The sequence below is a fragment of the Somniosus microcephalus genome, chromosome 7 (genome assembly GCF_052327205.1).
Source record: "Somniosus microcephalus isolate GS21.2 chromosome 7, FLI_Smic_1.0, whole genome shotgun sequence".
NCBI lineage: Eukaryota > Metazoa > Chordata > Chondrichthyes > Squaliformes > Somniosidae > Somniosus > Somniosus microcephalus.
This window is the reverse complement of record NC_140993.1, coordinates 36,236,654-36,260,597: the sequence shown is the minus strand read 5'-3', so window position 1 is coordinate 36,260,597 and position 23,944 is coordinate 36,236,654. Positions and strand designations below refer to the sequence as shown.

At 43.5% G+C, this 23,944-nt stretch overlaps 1 protein-coding gene across 3 annotated transcripts in view; it reads left to right on the top strand.

Annotated features, from left to right (window-relative positions):
• The first annotated feature begins 4,937 nt into the window (after nucleotides 1-4,937).
• Nucleotides 4,938-23,944, top strand: part of ago2 (argonaute RISC catalytic component 2) — a 108,941-nt gene continuing 89,934 nt past the window's right edge. For 2 of the 3 annotated variants that reach the window (XM_085992404.1, XM_085992403.1), the window contains exon 1: nucleotides 4,938-5,267. In XM_085992404.1, the coding sequence (XP_085848530.1) occupies nucleotides 5,246-5,267 (22 nt within the window). In that variant the 5' untranslated portion in view covers nucleotides 4,938-5,245. The remainder of the gene's footprint in view (nucleotides 5,268-23,944) is intronic. The other variant, XM_085992402.1, reaches the window with a different exon arrangement.

The window sequence follows — 23,944 nt, the reverse complement described above, 5'->3', positions numbered from 1 at the left end:
AACTTAAAATGCATTTCTGTGAAAAGGACTTTGTGTTTGAAAAGCCAGACAGCTAGGCAAACATTGAATATGGATTGTGTCAGATCGAAATAGATCAGCCCAGTTAGGCCTAAGCATAAGGCCATTAGTTTGTCCGCATAAATAATCGGAAACAGCTCAAGGGAGCCACCAAGGCTGGACAGGCCGATTAAAATGCATTAATGACAACACAACCCGGACATCGGGGCCATCAGGTGCAATAAATGGCCATCTAAAGCCAGTTAACTTAGATTGGTATAATCATTTAAAACAGCCCGCCAAAAGTTGGACAATGGACTGACCTGGTTTGGCATGCAGATAAGGGCTTTCAACGGGAGTATAATTATAGGCCCATTGGTAGCCACGTTGCTCGCTCTCTCTTCCTCCTGCGCTTGCTACCTGGCCACCGCCTGTGTCTTCCCCAAATCCATCAGGGACGCCCGGCACAGCACCAGGCGAACACGGGCAGACCAAGCCGGACGAGACGAGATGAGACGAGACGAGACGAGATGAGATGAAGACGAGATGATTTGGAAGAAGATTGAAGAACGCTTCGAATAATCGGGCCTTCAATCCAGCTGACCTACGACTATCTTCATGCAAAATTCAGCCACCACCCGAAGAAGAAGAACCATCATCCCTGCGAGGTAAAGTACCCAAGCAAAGACTTTAATCTCGGGGTACTTTACCGGGACGATGCCCTTGCAGCGCCCTGAGACCACGTGACGACGGCAGGCCCCAGAGAGCACAAAGAGCGAACCCCAAACCCCACAACCGTTATAACTCAGCAGATTTTGACTTGGTGAGCATGAATTCCTGGCCCCTCTTAGCTTAATCTAGTTAGGTATTATAGGTGGGATAAGGGTTAAGGGATTTTATTAATGTGTGTTGTTCCCTCGATGTGCCGTGTGTTCCCCATTCCCATTTGAATATATTCTTTTGATAAGCCTGTAGCTGCATCGTGACTTTTCAGTATTTGTAATTTTTATTTCTGTTTTAATAAAATCTTGGTTTTCTTACACCAAACTACTTGTCTACTCGTTTTCTGTATCGCCGCCTGTACCTAAGTCTGGTGTCGAGAACCCAGGGGTGTGGGAGCGATTCGAACCGCTCACAGGCAGTCAGGGGCATAACTGACTGGGCACACGCCACCCCCTGCAAGTCCAAACAAGAACGAGCTGCTTTGTTGGAGGAAGTTAAAGAGGTATTGGAGCAAGGATTTTAAATTTGACATCAAGCAATGGGACACAGTGAAGGTTGGTAAGGGCACAGGGATATAGGGCGCGATCTTGCCAGCCCTGGGGAGGCGGGTATGGAGGCGGGACTGCTGGGAAAATGGCAGAATCTGGGGGCGGGTACCCATCCCGCCCCCAACCCGCCTCCGTACCATCTTCCCAGGAGGTGGGTAGCTAACTCGCGCCGGGTCCCATCTCCTGGAGGCGGGAGGGGGATTACAGCCACTTAACTGCCTGTTAACAGGTAGTTAACAGGCAGTTAAGAGGATTATCCCCATTTTTCCAACAGAGGTGCGGGCTTCCCAACGTCGGGAAACCCCGCCAGGGTCACCGAGGCGAGCAGTGGGTCTGCGGGGGTCGGAGGGGTGCAAAAGTGCACTGTGGAGGTGAGTGATGGGTGCAAGTGTGGAGAGGTAAGTATGCGAGGTGAGTGAAAAGTGATAGAAAATGTTTACTTACCTTTGTTTCTTCCTGCAGGCTTCAACCATTGGGGATGCGGAGAGTCTCGCATCTCATCGGCAGAGATGACAGATGGCTGCTGCATTCTCCGATGCAACAACCATCTGATTTCTGCTCACGAAAGAGGTTTGATGAGTCTTGAATACAAGAACTCATCAAACAGCAGAGAATGTCAGTGTTTGACAGCTTCACAGTGCTGTCAAATGATGACAATTCAGCTGTCAAAAATTTTTGACAGATGAAACGTCATACGTTGTAACTGGCTTCCCCTTAATTGGCCTGCTAAGCCTGCTGGGCGGGCTTAACAAGGTCAATCAAGAGAAAATAGCGTGGGTTGGCTACAAGTCGATGGAGGCGGGACTAAAACCCGACAAGCAGCGGTACCGCCTCCAACGCGCCCCCATTGGCAAAATGGCCCCCAAGGTGTCCTGTCTAGAGTTGGTGTAGGGTAGCATTTGAGAGACCATCATAGAGAGCATTGGAGGACTGGGAGCCAATGTAGATCAGCAAGGACAGGAGCGATGGGTTAGCAATACTTGTTATGGAATAGGATATGGATAGCAGAGTTTTGGATGAGCGGAACTTTACAGAGCAACTCGGATGAAGGATTGGCTGGGAGAGCATTGGAATAGTTGAGTCGGTTGGTGACAAAGGTGTGGATTGGAGCTTTAGCAGCAGAAGGGCTGAAGCAGGGGTGGTGGTAGGCGATGTTACAGAGATGGAAGCAGGTGGCCATTGTGATGGAGGATATTGTGGTAAACCACTGTTACCGTTCACAACCGTTCACTATTGTTACACTGTTGTTATCACTGTTTACACTGTTGTTATCACTACACAAGGTTACCTCTTGCCACGCACGCTGTTATACCTAGGCATACCTCAGCTGACTCCGCCCATGGCTCCGCCTGCTTGCCCAGGTATAAAGGTGACCGCTTGGCTAGTAGTCTTCCTTGTTGGAACTGATCACCCACGAGGGTGGGCTCTGTTATTTAGCCAATAAAAACCTATAGTTACTACCTTAACTCGTCGCTTTTCATGGACTGAATTGATAGGTATATCAGATATGAGGGCAGAGTTGACTAGGATGCTGAGGTCGTGAATAATCTGACTCAACCTGAGATAATGGCCTGTGAAGGGGATGGAATCAGTAGTATGGGTACGGTGTATGTGGAAGAGCTGAAGACCACGGCATTGTTTTCCCAATGTTTAACTGGAGAAAATCCAAAGGCTAGATGTCAGATAAGATGTCTGATGACACAGAAGCAATGGCGAGGTTGAGAGAGGTGGTGGAGAGGTAGAGCTGGGCGTCATCAATGCACATATGGAAACTGACCCCATGTCTTCAGATGATGTGACAAATTGGCAGCATGTAGACGAGGAAGAGAAAGGGGCCAAGGATAGATCCTTAGGGACTCTGGAGGTAACGGTGCTGTGGCGGAAAGAGAAGCCATTGCTGTAGATGATCTGATTTTGATTTGATAAGAATAGAAACAAACGGGGTGGAAGCTGATTCCAGCAATAATTTTAAAAGGGATTTGGCGGGTACTTGAAGATGAGGAACTTACAGGGTTACAGACAAAAAGCGGGGATGCGGGTCTAAGCACGACTGCTCTTTCAAAGAGCCAGCACAGGCACGACGAGCCGAATGATTTCTATGATTCTATGAACAAAGGAGAGGTATTGGAGGAAGATAATGTGTTCCACCACGTCACAGTTTCAGAAGGGGGTAAATCCACTAAATGAATGCAAGTTGTTAGTATGATCAGCAAAAGTGTTGCAACATGCACATGTATGTTCGCCCTTGGGTGTCCCTGGAGATGGAGTACGCAGTGTCCACCGGCACGCTTGAGGCTTTCCGCGACCGTTGGGCACCGGAGGGAGTGGAGTGCTTCATCACCCCTCCCCCCAATAGAATTTTGATTTGATTTGTTAAGTTTCCATTAATTTTGGTTTAAGTTACAGTTTTATTAGTTGTGCCCCTTTAAGAAGGGGGCACATGCTTCCTCCTAATCAGTGCCATCAATTAAGTTTGAACCAAAAGAGTTGCCACATGCACATGTGTGCAACTGCACGCAACTACACTGTGCTGTACTGCATCCCTTTCCCAGTGACTGCCGCATACTCTAGGTAACAGCACCTGCTGGCAACTTCCGCGACCGGTGAGCACAGGAGGAAGTGGAGTACTTCATCACCCCCCCCACCTCCCCGGAAAATAGAATTTTGATTTAATTTGTTGTGTTTCCTTTATTTTTGGTTTAAGTTAGTTTTTATTGGTTGTGCCTCTTACATGCTTAACTTCAAATAGGCAACTGCCTGATGTAAGAGTCAACATGTACCTCTGTCATGAGTCAACCAGTGGCTCAGTGGGTAGCACACTTGCCTCTGAGTCAGAAGGTTGTGGGTTTAAGTCCCACTCCAGAGACTTGAGCACAAAAATTGAGGCTGTCACTCCAGTGCAGTACTGAGGGAGTGCTGCACTGTCGGAGGTGCTGTCTTTCGGATGAGATGTTAAACCGAGGCCCCGTCTCCTCGTTCTCAGGCGGATGTAAAAGATCCCGTGGCACTATTTCCAAGAACAGGGGAGTTCTCCCCGGTGTCCTGGCCAATATTTACCCCTCAGTCAACATAACGAAAAGAGATTATCTGGTCATTATCACATTGCTGTTTGTGGGAGCTTGCTGTGTGCAAATTGGCTGCTGCGTTTCCCACATTGCAACAGAGACTACGCTTCAGAAAGTACTTCATTGGCTGTAAAGCGCTTTGGGAGGTCCCGTGGTCGTGAAAGGTGCTATATAAAAATGCAAGTCTTTTCTTTTACTGAAGAAGTGGGGGTGGGTCGGGATGGGGACTTGCTTCCTCCCTCCTAATGGGTGATGGCAATTTGGATTGGGGTGGCAATGCCAAATGGGCTCCTTGCATGTTGTTAGTTGGTATGTAAGTTTGAACCAAAAGAGTTGCAAAATGCACAGGTGTGCAGCTAAACTGTGCTGCATGCCTTCCTTCTCCAGTGCCTGCCGCGTACGCTCGGTTACAAGTGGTTAACAGCAGCTGGCAACAGCCTGGAGCTCGCGCACCATCCCCCACTCGCCGCGCACGCGCGCCGCCGCCGCTTTGGCGCCCTCGCCTGTTTCGAATGGCGGGCGCGCGTGTCAGAGGCGCGAGGTCCCGGCGGGGACGGGAGCGGAAGTGAAAGCCGTTGACGTCAGCACGCCGGGCGCGCCTGCCAGAGGCGGGAGCCGGCGACGTCAGCACGCCGGGCGGGCGCTCGCTCGCTCGCCCGCCTCCTCCTGCGCCTGCGCGCGGAGCCATCTCCCCAGCGGGCGGCCGGCCAGCAGGCGGTTGGCGTCTCTCTCACACCCCCTCACTCTAACCCCCTCTCTGTCTCCTTTTCTATAATCTGTCGGTCCATCAGGGGGGGGGGAAATTATTGATGTTTTTCTTCTTCCCTACCCGTTTTCTTCTCAGGCGCGTTGTTTTGTTCCCGTCTGTCATATAATTTTATATATAAACTGCTTCCCTCTCATTGAACGAACATGTATTCGGCAGCCGATCCCGGTAAGTCGTTGTTGGGTTTGTAAAAATGTGTGTGTTTTAAAAAAAAAAATCTATTTCTTTGTTTTTAAGGTGGTGGAATGGTTTTTTTTCTCCTGTCCCTGTGTTGGGTTTGCACCCAGCCTCTGTCCCCTACCTGTTTTTGTATTAGGCCTCACGCAAGCCTCGGGCTCGGGCACGGCAAGCGGTGAGGAGGGCAAGGCGGATTGAGTGCAAAGCGAAGCCTTGACCTCTTCTGGCAAGCCAGGCCGAGTTCCTTGCCGCCAGCATTCCGTGCAGTAACTGGAAAGGGGTTTAAGAGAATTTTCTCTGCTTTACTTTGCATTTGATAGGTGGTTTTTTTTCCGCTTTTCCCAAATCAAACATGACCAAAAAGGAGAGCGGCTCTGTTGTTTTCCTAAATACAGCAAAAGGAGTGCGGTGTGGGAACATCATCAAATGTTGTTGTGATGGTTCAACTCGTCACGGACGCAAATGCTCGATGGTACTTCGCAAGTATTTTAACTTTAACTTGCAAGATTTGAGGAGAAGTGGACAATTGTTCGCTCTTCGGTCTTAAATTACTCGAGAAAGTAAACTGGATTGGGTGGTTGCATAAGTGAAAAGAGATTATAGGTTGCATAAAGTGTGTGTGTGAGAGAGAAAAAAGGAGGTTGCACTATAACTAAATATTCACCATAACACATTTTAACTTGACACTTGGAGAAAGAGAACTTTGCTGTTAGATTTTTTTTAAGAGGGAAATGTGCAAGATCTACATCCCAGGGTACTTAAGGAAGTGGCCCTAGAAATAGTAGATGCATTGCTGGTCATCTTCCAGAACTCGATAGACTCTGGAACAGTACCCATGGATTGGAGGGTAGCTAATGTTACCCCACTATTCAAAAAAGGTGGCAGAGAAAAAGCGGGGAATTATAGACCGGTAAGCCTGACATTGGTAGTGGGGGAAAATGCTAGAATCTATTATAAAAGATGTAATAGCAGAGCACTTGGTAAGCAGTGACAGGATCGGACAAAGTCAACATGGATTTACAAAAGGTAAATCATGCTTGACTAATCTACTGGAATTTTTTGAGGATGTAACTGGTAAAGTAGATAAGGGAGAACCAGTGGATGTGGTGTATTTGGACTTTCAGAAGGCTTTCGATAAGGTCCCACATAAGAGATTAGCGTGCAAAATTAAGGCACATGGGATTGGGGGCAAGGTATTGACTTGGATAGAGAACTGGTTGGCGGACAGAAAACAAAGAGTTGGAATAAACGGGTCGTTTTCCGAGTGGCAGGCAGTGACTAGTGGGGTGCCGCAAGGATCGGTCCTAGGACCCTAGCTGTTCACAATATATATTAATGATCTGGACGAGGGAATTGGGTGTAATATCTCCAAATTTGCAGACGACACAAAGCTGGGTGGGTGGGTAAGCTGTGAGGAGGATGTCGTGAAACTCCAGTACGATTTGGACAGATTGGGTGATTGGGCAGAAACATGGCAAATGCACTATAATGTGGATAAATGTGAGGTTATCCACTTTGGTGGCAAAAACAGGAAGGCAGATTATTATTTGAATGGCAATAGATTGGGAGAAGGGGAAGTGCAAAGAGACCTGGGTGTTCTTGTGCACCAGTCGCTGAAGGTAAGCATGCAGGTGCAGCAGGCGGTTAAGAAGGCAAATGGTATGTTGGCCTTCGTAGCAAGAGGGTTCGAGTACAGGAACAAGGATGTCTTGCTACAGTTGTACAGGGCCTTGGTGAGACCGCACCTTGAGTATTGTGTGCAGTTTTGGTCGCCTTACCTGAGGAAGGACGTTCTTGCCATGGAAGGAGTGCAGTGAAGATTCACCAGGCTGATACCTGGGATGGCAGGAATGACCTATGAGGAGAGATTGTGTCGATTGGGCTTATACTCACTGGAGTTTAGAAGATTGAGGGGGGATCTCATCGAAACTTATAAAATTCTGTCAGGCCTGGACAGACTAGATGCAGGAAGGATGTTTATGATGGCCGGGGAGTCCAGAACCAGGGGTCATAGTCTAAGGATAAGGGGTAAGCCATTTAGGACTGAAATGAGGAATTTCTTCACCCAGAGAGTGGTGAACCTGTGGAATTCTCTGCCACAGAGGGCGGTGGAGGCCAGTTCATTAAATATATTCAAAAAAGTGTTGGATATATTTCTTAAGGCTAAAGGGATTAAGGGATATGGGGAGAAGGCAGGGACAGGGTACTGAATTTGGATGATCAGCCATGATCTCATTGAATGGCGGAGCAGGCTCGAAGGGCCGAATGGCCTACTCCTGCTCCTATCTTCTATGTTTCTATGTAAGACCTTTTATGTAACCTACAAAGATCCACACTAAATGTAATCTTGTATATTTTGCTATGATGCTAGAATGGTCTGCAGTTGGGTTTGCTACTGTTGTAAGTTTTTGAGTTTTTAGTGTCCTCATAGAATCCTACAGAACCAGAGGCGATTTAGACCATTGCCCCTATGCGGGCTCTCTGAAAGAATGATCTACTTATTCCCATACCTGTTTAAATGTTGATATTTAAAGTATTTATCCATTTCCCTTTATGAATGCAATTATGGACTGTGTTCATACCACTCTGTGTTGGAATATTTCATGTCTTAAAACTATTGTGTAAAATTCACAGAACCTCCCTTCATTCTTTGCGATTATCTTAAATTTATGCCCATTAGTTATTGACTCACTGACCAGTGGAAATAGTTTATCCCTATTCACCTTATCAAAACAGTGTATCATTTTGGGCATCTATTAGATCTTCTAACTTTTATTGTTTGTGAAAAAACTTCTGTAATATCTTCTCAAAACGAAATGTCGTATCATCTCAGTAAATCTAATCTGCAACCCCTCTGTGGTATTAACATCTTTTTTAAAGTGGGCTGCCCAAAACTAGGTATACAATCTTAACTGTAGCTTAATTAATTTCTCTACGTTGCTTTTGACTCTATACCACCATTTATAAAAACGTAGGATTCCAAGTGCTTTTTGGTAATAATTTTCTGAATTTGTTCTACTTTTAAAGATTTCTGTATCTGAATCCCTAAATGTGTGTCTTCTACCTTTTTAAAGTGTTACCATTTAGTTTGTGTTGTGTTTTCTTTCCTTCTCATCTGATATCCATCTGCCCAATCTGTTAACCCTTTTTCCCTGAAATTGCATATAGTTAAAGTAACACATTCCCTATTTTGTCAGCTGCAAATTTCAATATCGTGCCCCCTACCCTTGAGTCCAAGTCAATTGTATGAGAGACAAAAAGCTTACATTTGTCTAGCACTTTTCACATTCTTGACGCCCCAAAAACATCATAGTCATTAATAACTTTTGAAAGATAATTACTGCTGTTACTTGCACCAAGTCCCGTTCACCCATCATCCCTGTACTCACTGACCTACAGTGGCTCCTGGTCCATCAACGCTACAATTTTAAAATCTCATCCTCGTATTAGAATCTCTCCATGGCCTTGCCCTTCCCTATCTCTAACCTCCTCTTTCCCTCCCGGAACACTCTGTTCCTCCAACGCTGGCCTCTTTTGCAGCTGCCAGTTCCTTTGGCCTGCCGTTGTCGGCCGTGCCTTCAGCCATCTCGGCCCTAAGGTCTGGAATTCCCTTCACAAACCTCTCTTCCTCTCCTCCCTCTGCTCCTTTTAAGATGCTGTTTAAAACCTACTGCTTCCTGTCCTAATATCTCCTCCTTTGGCTTGGTGTAAATGTTACTTGTGATCACGCTCCTGTGTAGCTCCTTGGACCGTTTGTACTATGTTAAAGATGCTATATGAATGTAAGTTATGCAGCCAAACGCAGCAGCCAACTTGTACTGGAAGACACCACTATTGGCATCCCTCTCCTGCGAAGAGCAGGTTAACAACTTTTATTTTGCTTTAGCCAACTTCCTACACATGCTGCCAAATTCCCTTTACCTTGATTTTTCTCAACATGCCTCCTATGTGACATCTTATTGAAGGCCTTGTGTAAATTTATATGCACAATATCCACTGAATTTCCTTCATCATTCCATTCTGTTACTGCTGCAGAGAACTCTGAAATTTGTCATGCATGACCTGCCTTTAACAAATGTGTGCTGGCTGATCTTCATTAACCCGTCTTTCTAAGTATTGACGATGGCCTCCAGAAACTTACCACTGCCAATGTTAGGCTGACTGGCCTATAGTTACCTAGTTTATCCTTTTACCTTTTTGCCCTCAGCCTGTTGCCGTTTCCACTTTTGAGTTCCAATTTTTTTTTGGTAATACTTCCTTATCTATAGTTATACTAATTCCTCCGCCTCTTGTATCTTTTCAGTTCCACTGTTAATTTCCATAAAAAGCTGCGGCAGAGTACTCATTTAGTACCCACTCCTTCGTTGTTCATGAGAAGGTTTCCTTTTGTCTCTCGCAAGCCTTGCCCGTTAGTTATTCTTTTACTGTTTTACTCTAATTTGACTTTGAACCTTAAGCACAAGTGTTGATGCATCCAGTATCCAAAAAGAAAGTTTTCATGCTGGCATGGAGGATCATCTGTTGTGAAATTCAAAGTGTGAAAGTATAATGACTTGTTTCATAGTGCAGTGTTTATGGAATACTTTTGGCAAAAGTCAATTCATTTGATGCATTAACCTAAATAAAAGGGATCGCAACTATCCACAGCGACACAACACGGTAAAAAAACTATTCATGTTGGCATTTACCCTCAATCCAAGCATGTAGTCCTAATCATAAATATCTTTCCCACATTCCTTCATCCATTTATCCAATCTAGTTTTGAATGCTGAGACAGATTCTGCCTCAACTAGTAGCTCCAGAAATGAATTCCAGCTTCACACTTCTTTAAAGAGGTTTCTCTTGCTTTCTATGTAAAATGAAAGAGATCTGAGGGGGTCATGATTGGCAATAAATTGAAGCTATCGTGATAATGTTCAGTAACATTGAGTAAAGCAAATCAGATGTTGGGATGTATCATAAGGTCAATATTGAGCTGAAATTGCGGGATAATTCTGCCCCTTTTATAAATCATTGTGACCACACTTCGAATACTGTGTACCGTTCTGGTCACTGTGGTACAAATAAGATATTGCAGCTATTGAGGATTCAGAAGACAGCAACCAGGGAGGGATTCGATTATGACGAGCGATTACGTAAATTGGGCATGTTCTCACTGGAAAAGAAAAGGTTGCAAAGTGATATGATTGCAGTTTTTAGGATTATAAAGGGACTAGATAATGTAGACCATAACAAGCTATTTCATTTTGTCCGGAACAGTAGAATCAGAGAACACAACCTGTGCTGAAAGGGGGTAAATTCAAAACTACTCGGCGGAAACATTATTTCAGTGAGGGAGTGGTAAATCTATGGAACAGGCTCCATGGGGAACAGCAGACGCAGAAAATGTTAATTGATTCAAATGCAAATGAGATTTCTTTCAGAAAATGAGATGAGTAACATATGAGTAACATACAGTTGTCTAGGGAAGTTATTCTGCAGTATTCTAAATAGTAGATTACTTGATTTTCTTAACAAACATAATATCCTCAGAAAAAACCAAATAGGCTTTCTTCCAAAACACCGCACCGCCGACCATATCTATACCCTTCACACCCTCATTGAAAAACATATACACCAAACAAAAAATGGGAAAATATTCGCCTGTTTCATCGACTTCAAGAAAGCCTTTGACTCTATATGGCACGAAGGGCTCTATTATAAACTTCTTCAATGTGGAATAGGGGGCAAAGTCTATGACCTTATTAAATCAATGTATCTGAAAAACAAATGCGGGGTCAAAATTGGAGACAAACGCACCGATTTCTTCACCCAGAGAAGAGGCGTCCGGCAGGGCTGCAATTTGAGCCCGACCCTGTTCAACATATACATAAATGAATTAGCAGACATGCTGGAGCAAAGCGAGTCACCAGGTCTCCGTCTCCTAGATGGAGAAGTGAAATCCCTGTTCTATGCGGACGACCTGGTTCTGCTGTCTCCCACAGAACAGGGATTACAGCAACAACTAGACCTACTCGACAAATACTGCCAAAATTGGGCTCTAACAGTAAATCTAAAGAAAACCAACATCATGATTTTTCAAAAAAGGCCCAGATGTCAGGAAAACAAATACCAGTTTACCCTCAGTGATATCACTATAGGACACACTATGAGCTACACCTACCTTGGTCTAACTATTACAGCATCAGGGAGCTTCAGCATAGCAGTGAATGCACTAAAAGAAAAAGCCCGAAGAGCCCTATATGCAATAAAAAGAAAATTCTACAACATCCAAATCCCAATCAAAATCTGGCTCAAAATATTTGACAGCATAATCCTGCCCATTGCACTGTACGGTAGTGAAGTATGGGGCCCGCTAAATCACCAAAGCTACACTAAATGGGAAAAACATACAATAGAAGCCCTACATGCAGAATTCTGCCGAAGCATCCTTCGCACCCAAAGGAAAACGCCAACAAATGCATGCAGAGCCGAACTAGGCAGATACCCACTGATAATAAACATCCAAAAACGAGCACTAAACTTCCTAAATCACCTCAAATCTAGCTCCCCAGACACCCTTCATTTCAAAGCCTTTCAGACCCAAGAGCTAAACCCAGAAAAGAGTCCCCTGAGTCAGCTGCTACGGAAACTAAGTACTCAGCCGGACCCTGACCAGCCCCAGACCAACACAGCCGCCCAAACACCAATCCGAGTGAACCAAATCATTAAAAAATGCAAAGAAACCTACCTGGAACATTGGAACAAAATAACCGAAAGCCAAAGCAGATTAGAATGTTACCGGGCCCTAAAAAGAGAATATAAACTGGCAGACTACCTCACGACCATCAGAGACACAAAACAGAGACAGACCCTCACCAGGTACAGACTAAGCGACCACCAACTGGAAATTGAAAAAGGCAGATACAAGAAATCCTGGCAGCCTAGAGAGAATAGAATATGCGATCAATGTCTGGCTGGCGAGGTTGAAACAGAAATGCATTTCCTCCTAAAATGCGAAAAATTCAACACATCAAGAAACATATTATTCAACAAGCTAAGCCAAACAACCCCAGATTTCAAGGAATTGGATGATCTGTCAAAATTGAGATTAGTCCTAGGAGAAGGAGACAGACCATACCTTGGGGCCAAATATGTAACAACATGTCACAACCTGAGGACTGTTTAAAATTAAGACTGTTTAAAATTAATATTGAACGTACCAAATGAAGTACAAAGACTGTTTAAAATTAATATTGTTTAAAAGTAATATTGTATGTACCCAACAAATGTCAAATCGATTGACACCTACAGAATGTTGGAAAACTGTACCTTTTTGCTATGTAAGCTTTGGCAATATGGTTCTCTGTAAACTTTCATGCCAATAAAGCATTTTAATTGGAATTGGAATTGGAAATTGGTAACTAGAATTCTTGTGAGGAACAGTTGACTTTTTTTATTCATTTATGGGATGTGGGCGTCACTGGCAAGGCCAGCATTTATTGCCCATCCCTAATTGCTCTTGAGAAGGTGGTGGTGAGCTGCCTTCTTGAACCACTGGAGTCCGTGTGGTGAAGGCACTCCCACAGTGCTGTTAGGTAGGCAGTTCCAGGATTTTGACCCAGCGATGATGAAGGATCGGCGATATACTTCTAAGTCAGGATGGTGTGTGACTTGGAGGAGAACTTGGAGGTGGTGGTGTTCCCATGTGCCTGCTGCCCTTGTCCTTCTAGGTGGAAGAGGCTGCGGGTTTGGGAGGTGCTACTGAAGAAGCCTTGGTGAGTTGCTGCAGTGCATCTTGTAGATGGTACACACTGCAGCCACGGTGCACCGGTGGTAGAGGGAGTGAATGTTTAAGGTGGCGGATGGGTTGCCAATCAAGCGGGTTGCTTTGTCCTGGATGGTGTCGAGCTTCTTGAGTGTTGTTGGAGTTGCACTCATCCAGGCAAGTGGAGAGTATTCCATCACACCCCTTACTTGTGCCTTGTAGATGGTGGAAAGGCTTTGGGGAGTCAGGAGGTGAGACACTTGCTGCAGAATACCTAGCCTCTGACCTCTTGTTGCCACAGTATTTATGTGGCTGGTCCAGTTAAGTTTCTGGTCAATGGTGACCCCCAGGATGTTGCTGATGGGGGATTTGGCGATGGTAATGCCGTTGAATGTCAAGGGGAGGTGGTTAGACTCTCGCTTGTTGGAGATAGTCACTGTCTAGCACTTCTGTGGTGTGAATGTTACCTACCACTTATCAGCCCAAGCCTGAACGTCATCCAGGTCTTGTTGCGTGCGGGCATGGACTGCTTCATTATCTGAGGAGTTGTGAATGGCACTGAACACTGTGCAGTCATCAGCGAACATTCCCATTTCTGACCTTATGTTGGAGGGAAGGTTATTGATGAAGCAGCTGAAGATGGTTGGGCATAAGAAACTGCCCTGAGGAACTCCTGCAGCGATGACCTGGGGCTATGATTGATCTTCAACCACCACAACCATCTTCCCTTGTGCTAGGTATGACTCCAGCCAGTGGAGAGTTCCCCCCCCCCCCCCCCCCCCGATTGCCATTGACTTCAGTTTTACTAGGGCTCCCTGATGCCACACTCGGTCAAATGCTGCCTGGATGTCAAGGGCAGTCACTCCAACCTCACCTCTGGAATTCAGCTCCTTTGTCCATGTTTGGACCAAGGCTGTAATGTGGTCGGGAGCCGAGTGATCTTGGCAGAACCCAAACTGGGCATCAGTGAGCAGGTTATTGGTGAGTAAGTGCTGCTTGATAGCACTGTCGATGACACCTTCCATCACTTTGCTAATGATTGAGAGTAGACTGATGGGGTGGTAATAGGCCTGATTGGATTTGTCCTACTTTTTGTGGACAAGACATACCTGGGCAGTTTTCCACATTGTCGGATAGATGCCAGTGTTGTAGCTGTACTGGTACAGCTTGGCTAGAGGCGCGGCTAGTTCTGGAGCACAAGTTTTAAGCACGACAGCCGGGATGTTGTCAGGACCCATAGCCTTTGCTGTATCCAGTGCGCTCAGCTGTTTCTTGATATCACGTGAGTGAATTGGCTGAAGACTGGCTTCTGTGATGGTGGGGACCTCGGGAGGAGGCCGATATGGATCATCCACTGGGCACTTCTGGCTGAAGATGGTTGCAAACGTTTCAGCCTTGTCTTTTGCACTCACGTGCTGGGCTCCACCATCATTGAGGATGGGGATATTCTTGGAGCCTCCTCCTGTTAGTTGTTTAATGGTCCACCACCATTCACGACTGGATGTGACAGGACTGCAGAGCTTTGATCTGATCAGTTGATTGTGGGATTGCTTAGCCCTGTCTATTTCATGCTGCTTCTGCTTTTTATCATGCATGTCGTCTTGTGTTGCAGCATCCCCAGGTTGGCACCTCGTTTTCAGCCTGGTGCTGCTCCTGCATGCTTTTCTACACTCCTTATTGAACCAGGGTTGGTCCCCTGGCTTGATGGTAATGGTAGACTACAGACCTATGGTTCCCAAAGCACTCCACCATTGGCAGGTTACCCTCGCCTCGTGTGGGTCTGTTGTAGACTAATTGATAGAAATTGATTGCAACATAAAGTCAACGACTCTTTTATTGTTGTATCATGCGATCACTAGGATGATAGAAGGTGAACTCTATCATGGGTCTTTTTTCATTTAGCAATTCCTATTTCATATTAATTGTGTATCTGTGGCCCTTGTTCTAGATTGAAAACTGTCTACTTCCATCTATCATGTCCCATCCTTAAATAATTTTAAACACTTGCCCTGTAATCTGTTCTGATGGAGGAAGCCCCAGTTTTTCACTTTAATATAGTTGTATTTCCTGATTACCAGGAGCATCCTACTGAATCAGCATTGTGTCCTCTGTAAAGCCTCTCTATCCTCCCTACAGTGTGAAATCCAATACTGCACACACTACTCTAACCAGGTTTTAAGGTTTTATACGGCTCGACACTGCCTCTTGGCTTTTATATCCAAACTGTCTTGTAAGAAAACCTTGAATGCCATTAGCATTTTTTTCTCGCCTTTTCAACTTGAGGTGCTGCTTTTAGGCTCAACTCCTACTCTTTTCTCTTTCCTAACCAACTTTAAATCTAGTTTTCTATTCATCTCCTAATTCCATGTGTCTTAATCTTGACCTATTTAGTACCTTGTCAAGGCTTTCCTAAAATTACTTTTCACTGCATTTCCCCCCTCTACCATGCCTGTTACCTCTTTGAAAAATTCAGTTTTGTCAAGCAGATTGTCCCTTTTGATATCCTAGCTACTTCTAATAGTTTTCTCTTCTTATAGATATGTGGTAATTTCATCCTTAATTAGTAACTCTCAAATTTCTCCCTGCCATATGTTAAACTCACAGGCCTGTATTCGCTCCGTCTCCCTTTTTGAAAGTGGGTACCAGCTTGACCACTCTCCAGTCCTCCAGCACATATCCATATTTAATAGATCCCTGAAATATAATTTCTGGGGCCCGGCAATTTCCTCCCTCATCTCCCTCAGGATTGTAGGATGTATTCCATTGGCCTGAGGTTCAGTCTTCCTTTTAGCCTGATTAAATTAATTAAAATTTTCCTTTTATCCATCAGGATATCGCTCATCTTGCTCTCAACCAGTTCAGGATTCACCTCTTAGATATCCTCTTTAGTAAAGACCAATGGGAAGTACTTATTAAATACTTAGGCCATTTTTTAATCATCATCTACAAATTGATGATCTCAGGGGTCCAACCTTGCTTTTAACAATTCTCTTTTTATTGATCTATTTGTAAAATACTTTACAGTTCTTTTGATTTAAAAAAATATATTTTTTTTCCTCGTAGCTATCCTTATCCTGCTTATTAACTTATTTTCTTATCATATTCTCAGTTTTTCATCATTATAATTCTTATAAGCCCTCCTCTTCAATTTTAATGGGTTTCTAACCGCTATTTATCCATTGAATCCTGTAATTACAAATCATTTGGTTTTAATGTGAGAACTTGAGACCGCTGGAAAAACAAAAGGCATACTGTCCGTACAAGGCTTAGAGCAGGATATTTGGTATACTTTGCTTTTTAACCTTTGCTTTTGTTGTGTTAACCCCGATGAAAATGAGTTGTTTATGAAAGGAGGAATATGCATCTCAAGTCCTGGCAATGCTATCATTTGGCTGCTTTAGTACCAATATGCAGCAGAAAAATTGCACTTAAAGCAATGTGTATTACTATTCATCACCTTTCATCACAGCCACCAACACCAGCACTACTGTTACTTCAACGAAATGTTGGATAGCTCGATCCTTTCTCCAGATATAACCCACAATTGGAAGGAAAAAACCTATAATTGTCATAATGGGTGTTAAAATGGTTACTGTGCTGCTATGTGAAAGCTTCACACACCATTAGACTTTACTGAAATCCTAGTGATACCTTTGTGTATTTCTGAATGTTATAGGTGAATGTGGGGTTTCTATCTTGAATTCTTACTGTGTATTATGAAATTTCACTTGAGTTTCTCTCTCTCCCTTCCCACTGTGATCTCGAGAACTGTTAGAAACCATAAAAGCTGTAACAATATTTCTAAGTGCTAAATACTTGCCGTAAATATGGTGGAGCTAGAATTGTGCCCGCTGGTGACCTGAGCTTGTCCTTGAATCTCTGGGGTCAGGCAGTTAACATAAAACAAGCAGGTGCCCATGGCAGTATTGATGTACCTTGGGTGCTCGTTAGATGGGGGGAGAAAAATGTGGTGCTGGCCAGCCTCTCTGGAAGCAGATAGGTCCAACTGCAGCATTTGTTTGAAGTAGGAATTGACCAGCTTGGAACACTTTGTAGTCCATTAAGTTTGGGGCAGATGATCCAGGAGAAGAGGGAATTCTGGTGGATGAGGCTGGTCCAACCGGGTTTCCACGCGATAGTCAAAACTGCCTTCTGCCCTCCAAGGAAAATTGTTCGTAAATATCTTTAGGGCACAGACTGGGTTCCACCACGTTTCCTGTCCCCATCACCCCCACCCTCCCAAACCCAGGTTGACTCAAGGCCCTGATGACATTTGGGGCATAAGTGTTTAACGTGTTGGATATGTTTTTGGTATGATGCAATTTTGTTCTTGTTTACTCTTTATCATGTGTACAGTCTGCAAAATATCAGTGGGGTGAAGTACTAGGGATATTGGTCTGTTAAAATTGAGACATTTCAGCCATGCATGATGTGACTTTTGCTCTATACATACAATGGCCCAACAAACCTGCAGTTTCTATTGTGTTCTTACTGTGAGTGAGAGGCTTCCACCTTTGCAGTACTAATTTGCAGTCCCCTGAGCTCTGCATCTTTTCAATGTCAGTGTGTTCGTTTTATTCTGCAAAGGCATGTTTTTAGTTTTTTTTTTCCATATTCATGCTCTGGATGTGGGCCGTGCTGGCAAGGCCGGCATTTATTATGTGTCCCTAGTTGCACGGAGAAGGTGGTGGTGAGCTGCTACCTTGAACCATTGATTGAGGTTTGATGCAATTGAGTGGCTTGCTAGGCCACTTTAAAAGACGGTTAGAAGAGTCAGTTACATTGGTGTGGGATTGGAGACACACACAGGCCAGACAGGTTTCCTTTCCTAAAGGGCATTAGTAAACCAGTTGGGTTTTTACAACAATCCAACAGCTTCATGGCCACTTTGCCTGATGTTAGCTTTTTAATTCCAAGTGTTTTTTTAAAACTGAATTCACATTCTCAAACTGCCATGGTAGGATTTGAGCTTGTGTTCTGTGGAGTATCAGCTCAGGCCTCTGGATTACTCGTCCAGTAACGTAACCACTACACTACCTTTGGCTTTTCTTTTAAGCTATTTATAATTCTTGCTTTACTTTTCTTTCCTGTTGGTGTCTGCATATTGTGTGCCATTAATGGCCAATTATGTGATCAGTCTGCTCTGACTCGGTGGCCACTGGATACTGTCTTTGTCTCAGCTTCTTTATCAAGTACTTTCCCCAGGGGAGAAGGGAACGAAGAAACTTAGACACTTTATCACATCCTCAGGATGTGTAAAAGCACTTCACAACTAATTAATTGATTTTGAAGCGAGTCATAGGCAAATACAGTAACTAATTTTGCATATCAAGATCCCACAGACAGCAAAGCTATCTGTTAGTTTTATTTGTTGATAGAAATGTTGGTCAGCACACTGGGAGGATTTTTTTTGATGTTTTGCATAGTGCATGGGTCCTTTTGTGCCTACCTGGGAGCAGACTGATGGGACCTCATAACAGCTCCTCCAAAAGACAGCACCTCCAACAATGCAGCACTCTGCTGGTACTGCACTGAAGTGTCAGCCTAGACTGTGCTGAAGTCCTGGAGTGAGTCTTGAACTCGCAACCTTCTGATTCAGACATAAGTGCTACCATCTGAGCCAAGCTGGTATTCTTTAGGATTTTGTTTGGATCGTCGTGGGTGGAAATCTGTGGTTTCTGCCCCCCCACCCTCCCTTTCATGGCACATTATTTTGGTTTTTCAATTCATAGATTTTATTTGTGCTGCAGTTTTGGCTTCAAAATCCATAACTGGGAGGAGAATTTAGTGAGATCTGAGCTAAGTTTCAGATTTCTATTGTTTGTCATCAGAGGCATGTCCACATTCTCATTTGCATGCAAAACAAAAGAACATCAAAATGTTAATGATGAGAAAAGGCCAATCTTCCTACAGAGATGTGCTCCATATAACATTTGAATTTACTCAGCCGAATGTGGAACATGTTTCCAGATCTCTTGACTATAACTGCCTTGCTTTACAGATTATTTCAAATGTTTACCTTCCTTTGACTGAGGAGTCTCCCCCCTCCCCCAATATTAGTTTAAATTTATTGTTACTTAATTTAAGCTTCTGCCCTCTTCTGATCTAGCTTCTATTGAAGTAAATGTTTGACTTCACATTATTATCTATATAGTTTAAGACTTCATGTACCTTGATGGTTCTCCCTTAAACCTCTCTGCACTGAGGTTTCCCCTCCTATTAAATTTCTATCTAAAAACTGTAAAGCTTAAGTTTATGATAGCAAAATACTGCAGATGTTGGAAATCCGAAATAACAGAAAATGCTGGAAAAACTCAGCAGGTCAGGCAACATCCGTGGAGAGAAATTTGAGTTGACGTTTCGGGTCGAACCCTTCTTCAAAACGACCCGAAACGTCAACTCAAATTTCTCTGCACGGATGTTGCCTGACCACCTGAGTTTTTCCAGCATTTTCTGTTGTTATTTAAGCTTAAGTTTATCATCGTTCCTCAAAGCTTATCCTTTTTACACTTGGCATAATTCTTGTAGCTTTTCCCTGCATTCCCTCTAATGCAGTGTATGTCACATTTGAAGTATGAGCACATACTCCAAATGGCTCCAGAGACTTGAGCACATAATCCAAGCTGGCACTTCAGTGCAGTACTGAGGGCACGCTGCACTGTCGGAGGTGCCGTCTTTCAGATGGGATGTTAAACTGAGGCACTTTCTGGCCTGTCAGCTGGATGCAAGAGATCCAATGACTTTATTCAAAGAGGAGCTGGGGAGTTTCCCCGTGTCCTGGCCAATATTTAATCCCTCATCCAACACCTGAAACAGATTATTTGGCCATTTATCTCATTGTTGTTTGTGGGACCTTGCTGTGCGCAAACTGGCTGCCACTGTTCCCTACTTTACAACAGTGACTACACTTCAAGAGTACTGCATTGGCCATAAAACTTATTGGGGTATTCTGAGGTTGTAAAAGGTGCTTTATAAAGGCAAGTTTGTTCTTTCTGTGCTGACTAAAATTGTTCGTAGTGCTCCAATGCTTTGAAACTAGACTCTGAATTTTAGCATTTAAATAGATAATTCATTTGTATGATGTCCCTATATCTGCTATTTTAACAGATGCACTAACTCATTTTTAATAAATGGTTCATGTCTCATTTAAAATAGCCAACAAAGGAATTTTATTCAAATTTGAACTCAGTTTAAGGCATGTGAGGTCTGAGCAGTGCATTATAAAACCTCTAGATTTGCACTTTATTGTTCTGAGTTGATATCTTCAGAATTCGATTTGATTTTTTAATTATTCACATTGTGTCGACATTGAAAATAGAGGGTCGATTGTGACTTCCAGGCAGTTTTCTTGTTAATTCTATTCTCATCACTGTAAATCTATTTTTCGCATGTTCGGCCCAATATATAATACTGTACATTAATCAGTATTAAATTTAAATTCCCATTCGTCTCTCCAAATGCATACTGATCTAAATCCAGATTGACTACATCAGCTGTCGCTACTGCTCCCTTACTTTAGTGCTGTCCATAAATTTAACAAACCTGCACTCGCTTCTGAATCCAGGTAACTGATGTGGTTAAGAAACAGTGGATCCAAGCGCGAGATCCCCTGCACTACTCCGTTCAGTGCCATCTTAATGCCATTTTCTTCAACATCTTTTTCTTAGTTCGCTCATTTCCGTAAGCAGACTGCATCTACTATGTATTGAAACCTGTGGTTTTTAAAATTTTCTGCCACTGAGTCAGTGTAGCCCAGTTTGAGCAATTACAGGAAACTCTTTGGTATCCAGCACCGGCGTGTTGCCGGTTTATCAAAAATTCCAGATGACTGAGGGTGTTATCTACCCAGGCTATTTTTAACAAAGAAAAATTAAAAAATCAAGAAATGTGCAGTATACAGTAATTGGGTACTCGTGTTAAATGGATGGTGAAAGATGCTTGATTAAGTACAGTACTGCCAGTTGATGGTAATCCATAACTAAGTTTTTTTTTTTACTGTTAAGTAATTAAAAACGACTGTACAGTACAGTATAAAGTACTGTGGTTGACTCTACACTTATTCCAAGCCAACTGGCTCATCAGGAATATCCATGCCAGCTGGGTCATCAGGATCATGCACTTCAACAGATTCTTCAGGCACTTCCACTGCTTCAACTCTTTTGGAAGCTTTCCTAAGCATGTCCTGGATGTCTGCTTGCTTAGTGGACTCTTGCCTTCTTTGTAGAAAGGTGGAATGCAGAATATGGAGGTGTATAACTTCTTGGGCCGAATAGCAAGAATGGCTTTCAGCAAATGTAAGTAATGAAACAAAATCTTCTGCAGCTTTAGCCCAAGAAATCTTGTTCTCTTCAGAAATCTCATCGTCTTCATTTTCCATCTCTCCTTTTCTTTCTTTGGATTCAAAACATTCTCCATTATTTCATCATCACTTAGCATATGCACAACAGCAACTTCTCTATCTGCATCAACCCACTGCTCAATATCACGTTCACTGAGGTGACGTAGAGGGTTTCCTGGGCCTACATTTTTCACCATGCCAGCCATTTCCATTACTGTACTCCTCTTGGGACGAACATTGAACCCATGAAATTCCTCCTCTGAAGAACCTCCTTCAGCAAACATTACAGAAGGCCACAATTTGTGCCAGGCTTCTCTCAAAGTGTGACCTTTCACCAAGTTCCAGGAACATGCAACATTAAAGATGGCATCTTTAAGATTGTATTCCTTCTGAAATGCGTGAATACCTGTATTGTCATCTTGGCTTATCAGTTTACGTAGGAAGTCTTTCTTGTAACGACACTTGAGATTTTGGATAACGCCCTGGTCCATGGGTTTTATGGGAGAAGTTACATTTGGTGGCAAATAAATGGTGAAAATATTTCCAGAAACCAACTCGGATTCATGCGGATGGGCTCTACAATTATCAAGCAATAAAATGCATTTGCTATCTTCAGGTTTCCCTATTCTACGGAAATGTTCCCTCACAGATGGAACAAAAATATGATGGAACCAATTTGAAAAGATTTCCTTATCCATCCAAGCATTTCTTTGAGCTTTGTACTCAATAGGTAAGTGCCTCACATTTTTAAATGCACGGGGATTTTTATACTTCCCAATGACGAGAAGTTTAACCCGGTGTGATCCAGCAGCGTTCGCACATGTTAGCACGGTTACACGATCTTTATTTTTCTTGTAACCTGAAGCATTAGCCTCACAAGCCCCAGCAAGCGTTGATTCTGGCAAAAAACCTCCAAAATAAGCCAGTTTCATCGGCATTGTATAGCTGTGCTGGCGACAAATCATGTTGCTGCACAATCTGATTGAAATAATCGCAGTATTCTTCTGCGGCGTCGTGATAAGCTGATTTATTCTCCCTGGAAATATCGAGTCGTCATATCCCGTGCCGTACCTTGAAGCACGTTAGCCATCCATCAGAGAAAGCACACTTGTCAGTGAGCTCCAGCTTTGCGTAGAAATCCTTCGCTTTTTCGATTAGCATGGGTCCGGAAATCGGAACACCCTCTGAACGCTTAAGAGAAAACCACTCATAAAGCACGGTATCCAGCTCTTCAAGCTTAGGCTTACGAAGCGTACGCCGTTTCTCTACACTCTTAGATGTCTCCGAGCTTGAATAAAACTTGAGCAGCTTATCCTTCTGCGATTTGATGTCGTAGATTGTTGACGAACCGATTTTGAATTCATTCATAATGTTGATACGCTTCTTTCCCCTTTTCTAGTCGTTGGCATATATTAATTTTCTGTTTTAAAGTTAACCCCACTCTCTTTTTGCTTGGACCAACTTTTGGGATTTCCATAATGCAATCCAATGAGTACCAGCAGCGTGGGAGACACACAGTACTGTACCCCCGAAAAATGGTGGATCAGAAGAGACTACCGGCAGCGTGGGAGAGTCAGACTCCTGATGCAGGGTTTTTGAGGTGTTCCGACTTCCGATAGCGCCAAGAGGCCGAGTAGTAGCAGTTTGGAGAACTACCCCCACTGACTAACTCGGCCACCGCGGGAGACTCGGACTCGGCAACATTGCCGGTTATTGAGGTGTTGTTTTCGGAGCGAGAATTTTGCCGGTTAATAGAGGATTCCGGATATTTAGGTGCCGTTTAAACGAAAGTTTCCTGTAACTCCAATCTCAATAAGTTACTGGAGAACAAGCAGGATGCCCAGTGCCCACTGTGTCTCGGCATTTTGAAAGCTAGAAAATATCAATGCTCGACTCCTGTTTACAGGCTAAACTAATCAAGCTTTTTTATAATTAAAAATGATTCACAGAAGTATAAAGAATACAGGCAAAATACTAAACCATGCAGTACTTGTCTAAGAGAACTGCAAGCAGTTCACAAAGGGTTAGTCCACCCTTTTCGGAGTGTTTTTTTCCCCTAGTTTCTTGGAATGGGACAATTTCTTTGGTCGAATCAGCTGAACCGTCACTTATTCCTTGGTAAAATGTATACAGACTTAAAATGTATATTTAGGATGAGATGTTTTACATGAAGTACGTGAAGCTCAAATGTCCATGAAACTCGGTGAACTTAAAAACTAGTAGCCAGACCTGGCATGCTTATTTCTATGATTTCCTTAGAAGTAGTTCATTTAAAGAAATCGAGTGAGCAAAATGTCAAGGTTTCACACTTTGGCAGACAATAGGGTAATGGCCTGTAACTGTTTTAAATCTTTTTTTAAATTCAATAAGACACAAAATAGAAAATTACAGATCTTGTGGGAAATTATTTGTCCTGTATATATCATTACATGGGGATGCAACTAAATATGTTTTACGTAGTCGTTGCTATGTAGGTACAGAAAATGCTGGAAATACCCAGCAGGTCAGGCAGCATCTGTGGAGAGAGAGAGAGAAACAGAGTTAACGTTTCAGGTCGACCTGAAACGTTAACTCTGTTTCTCT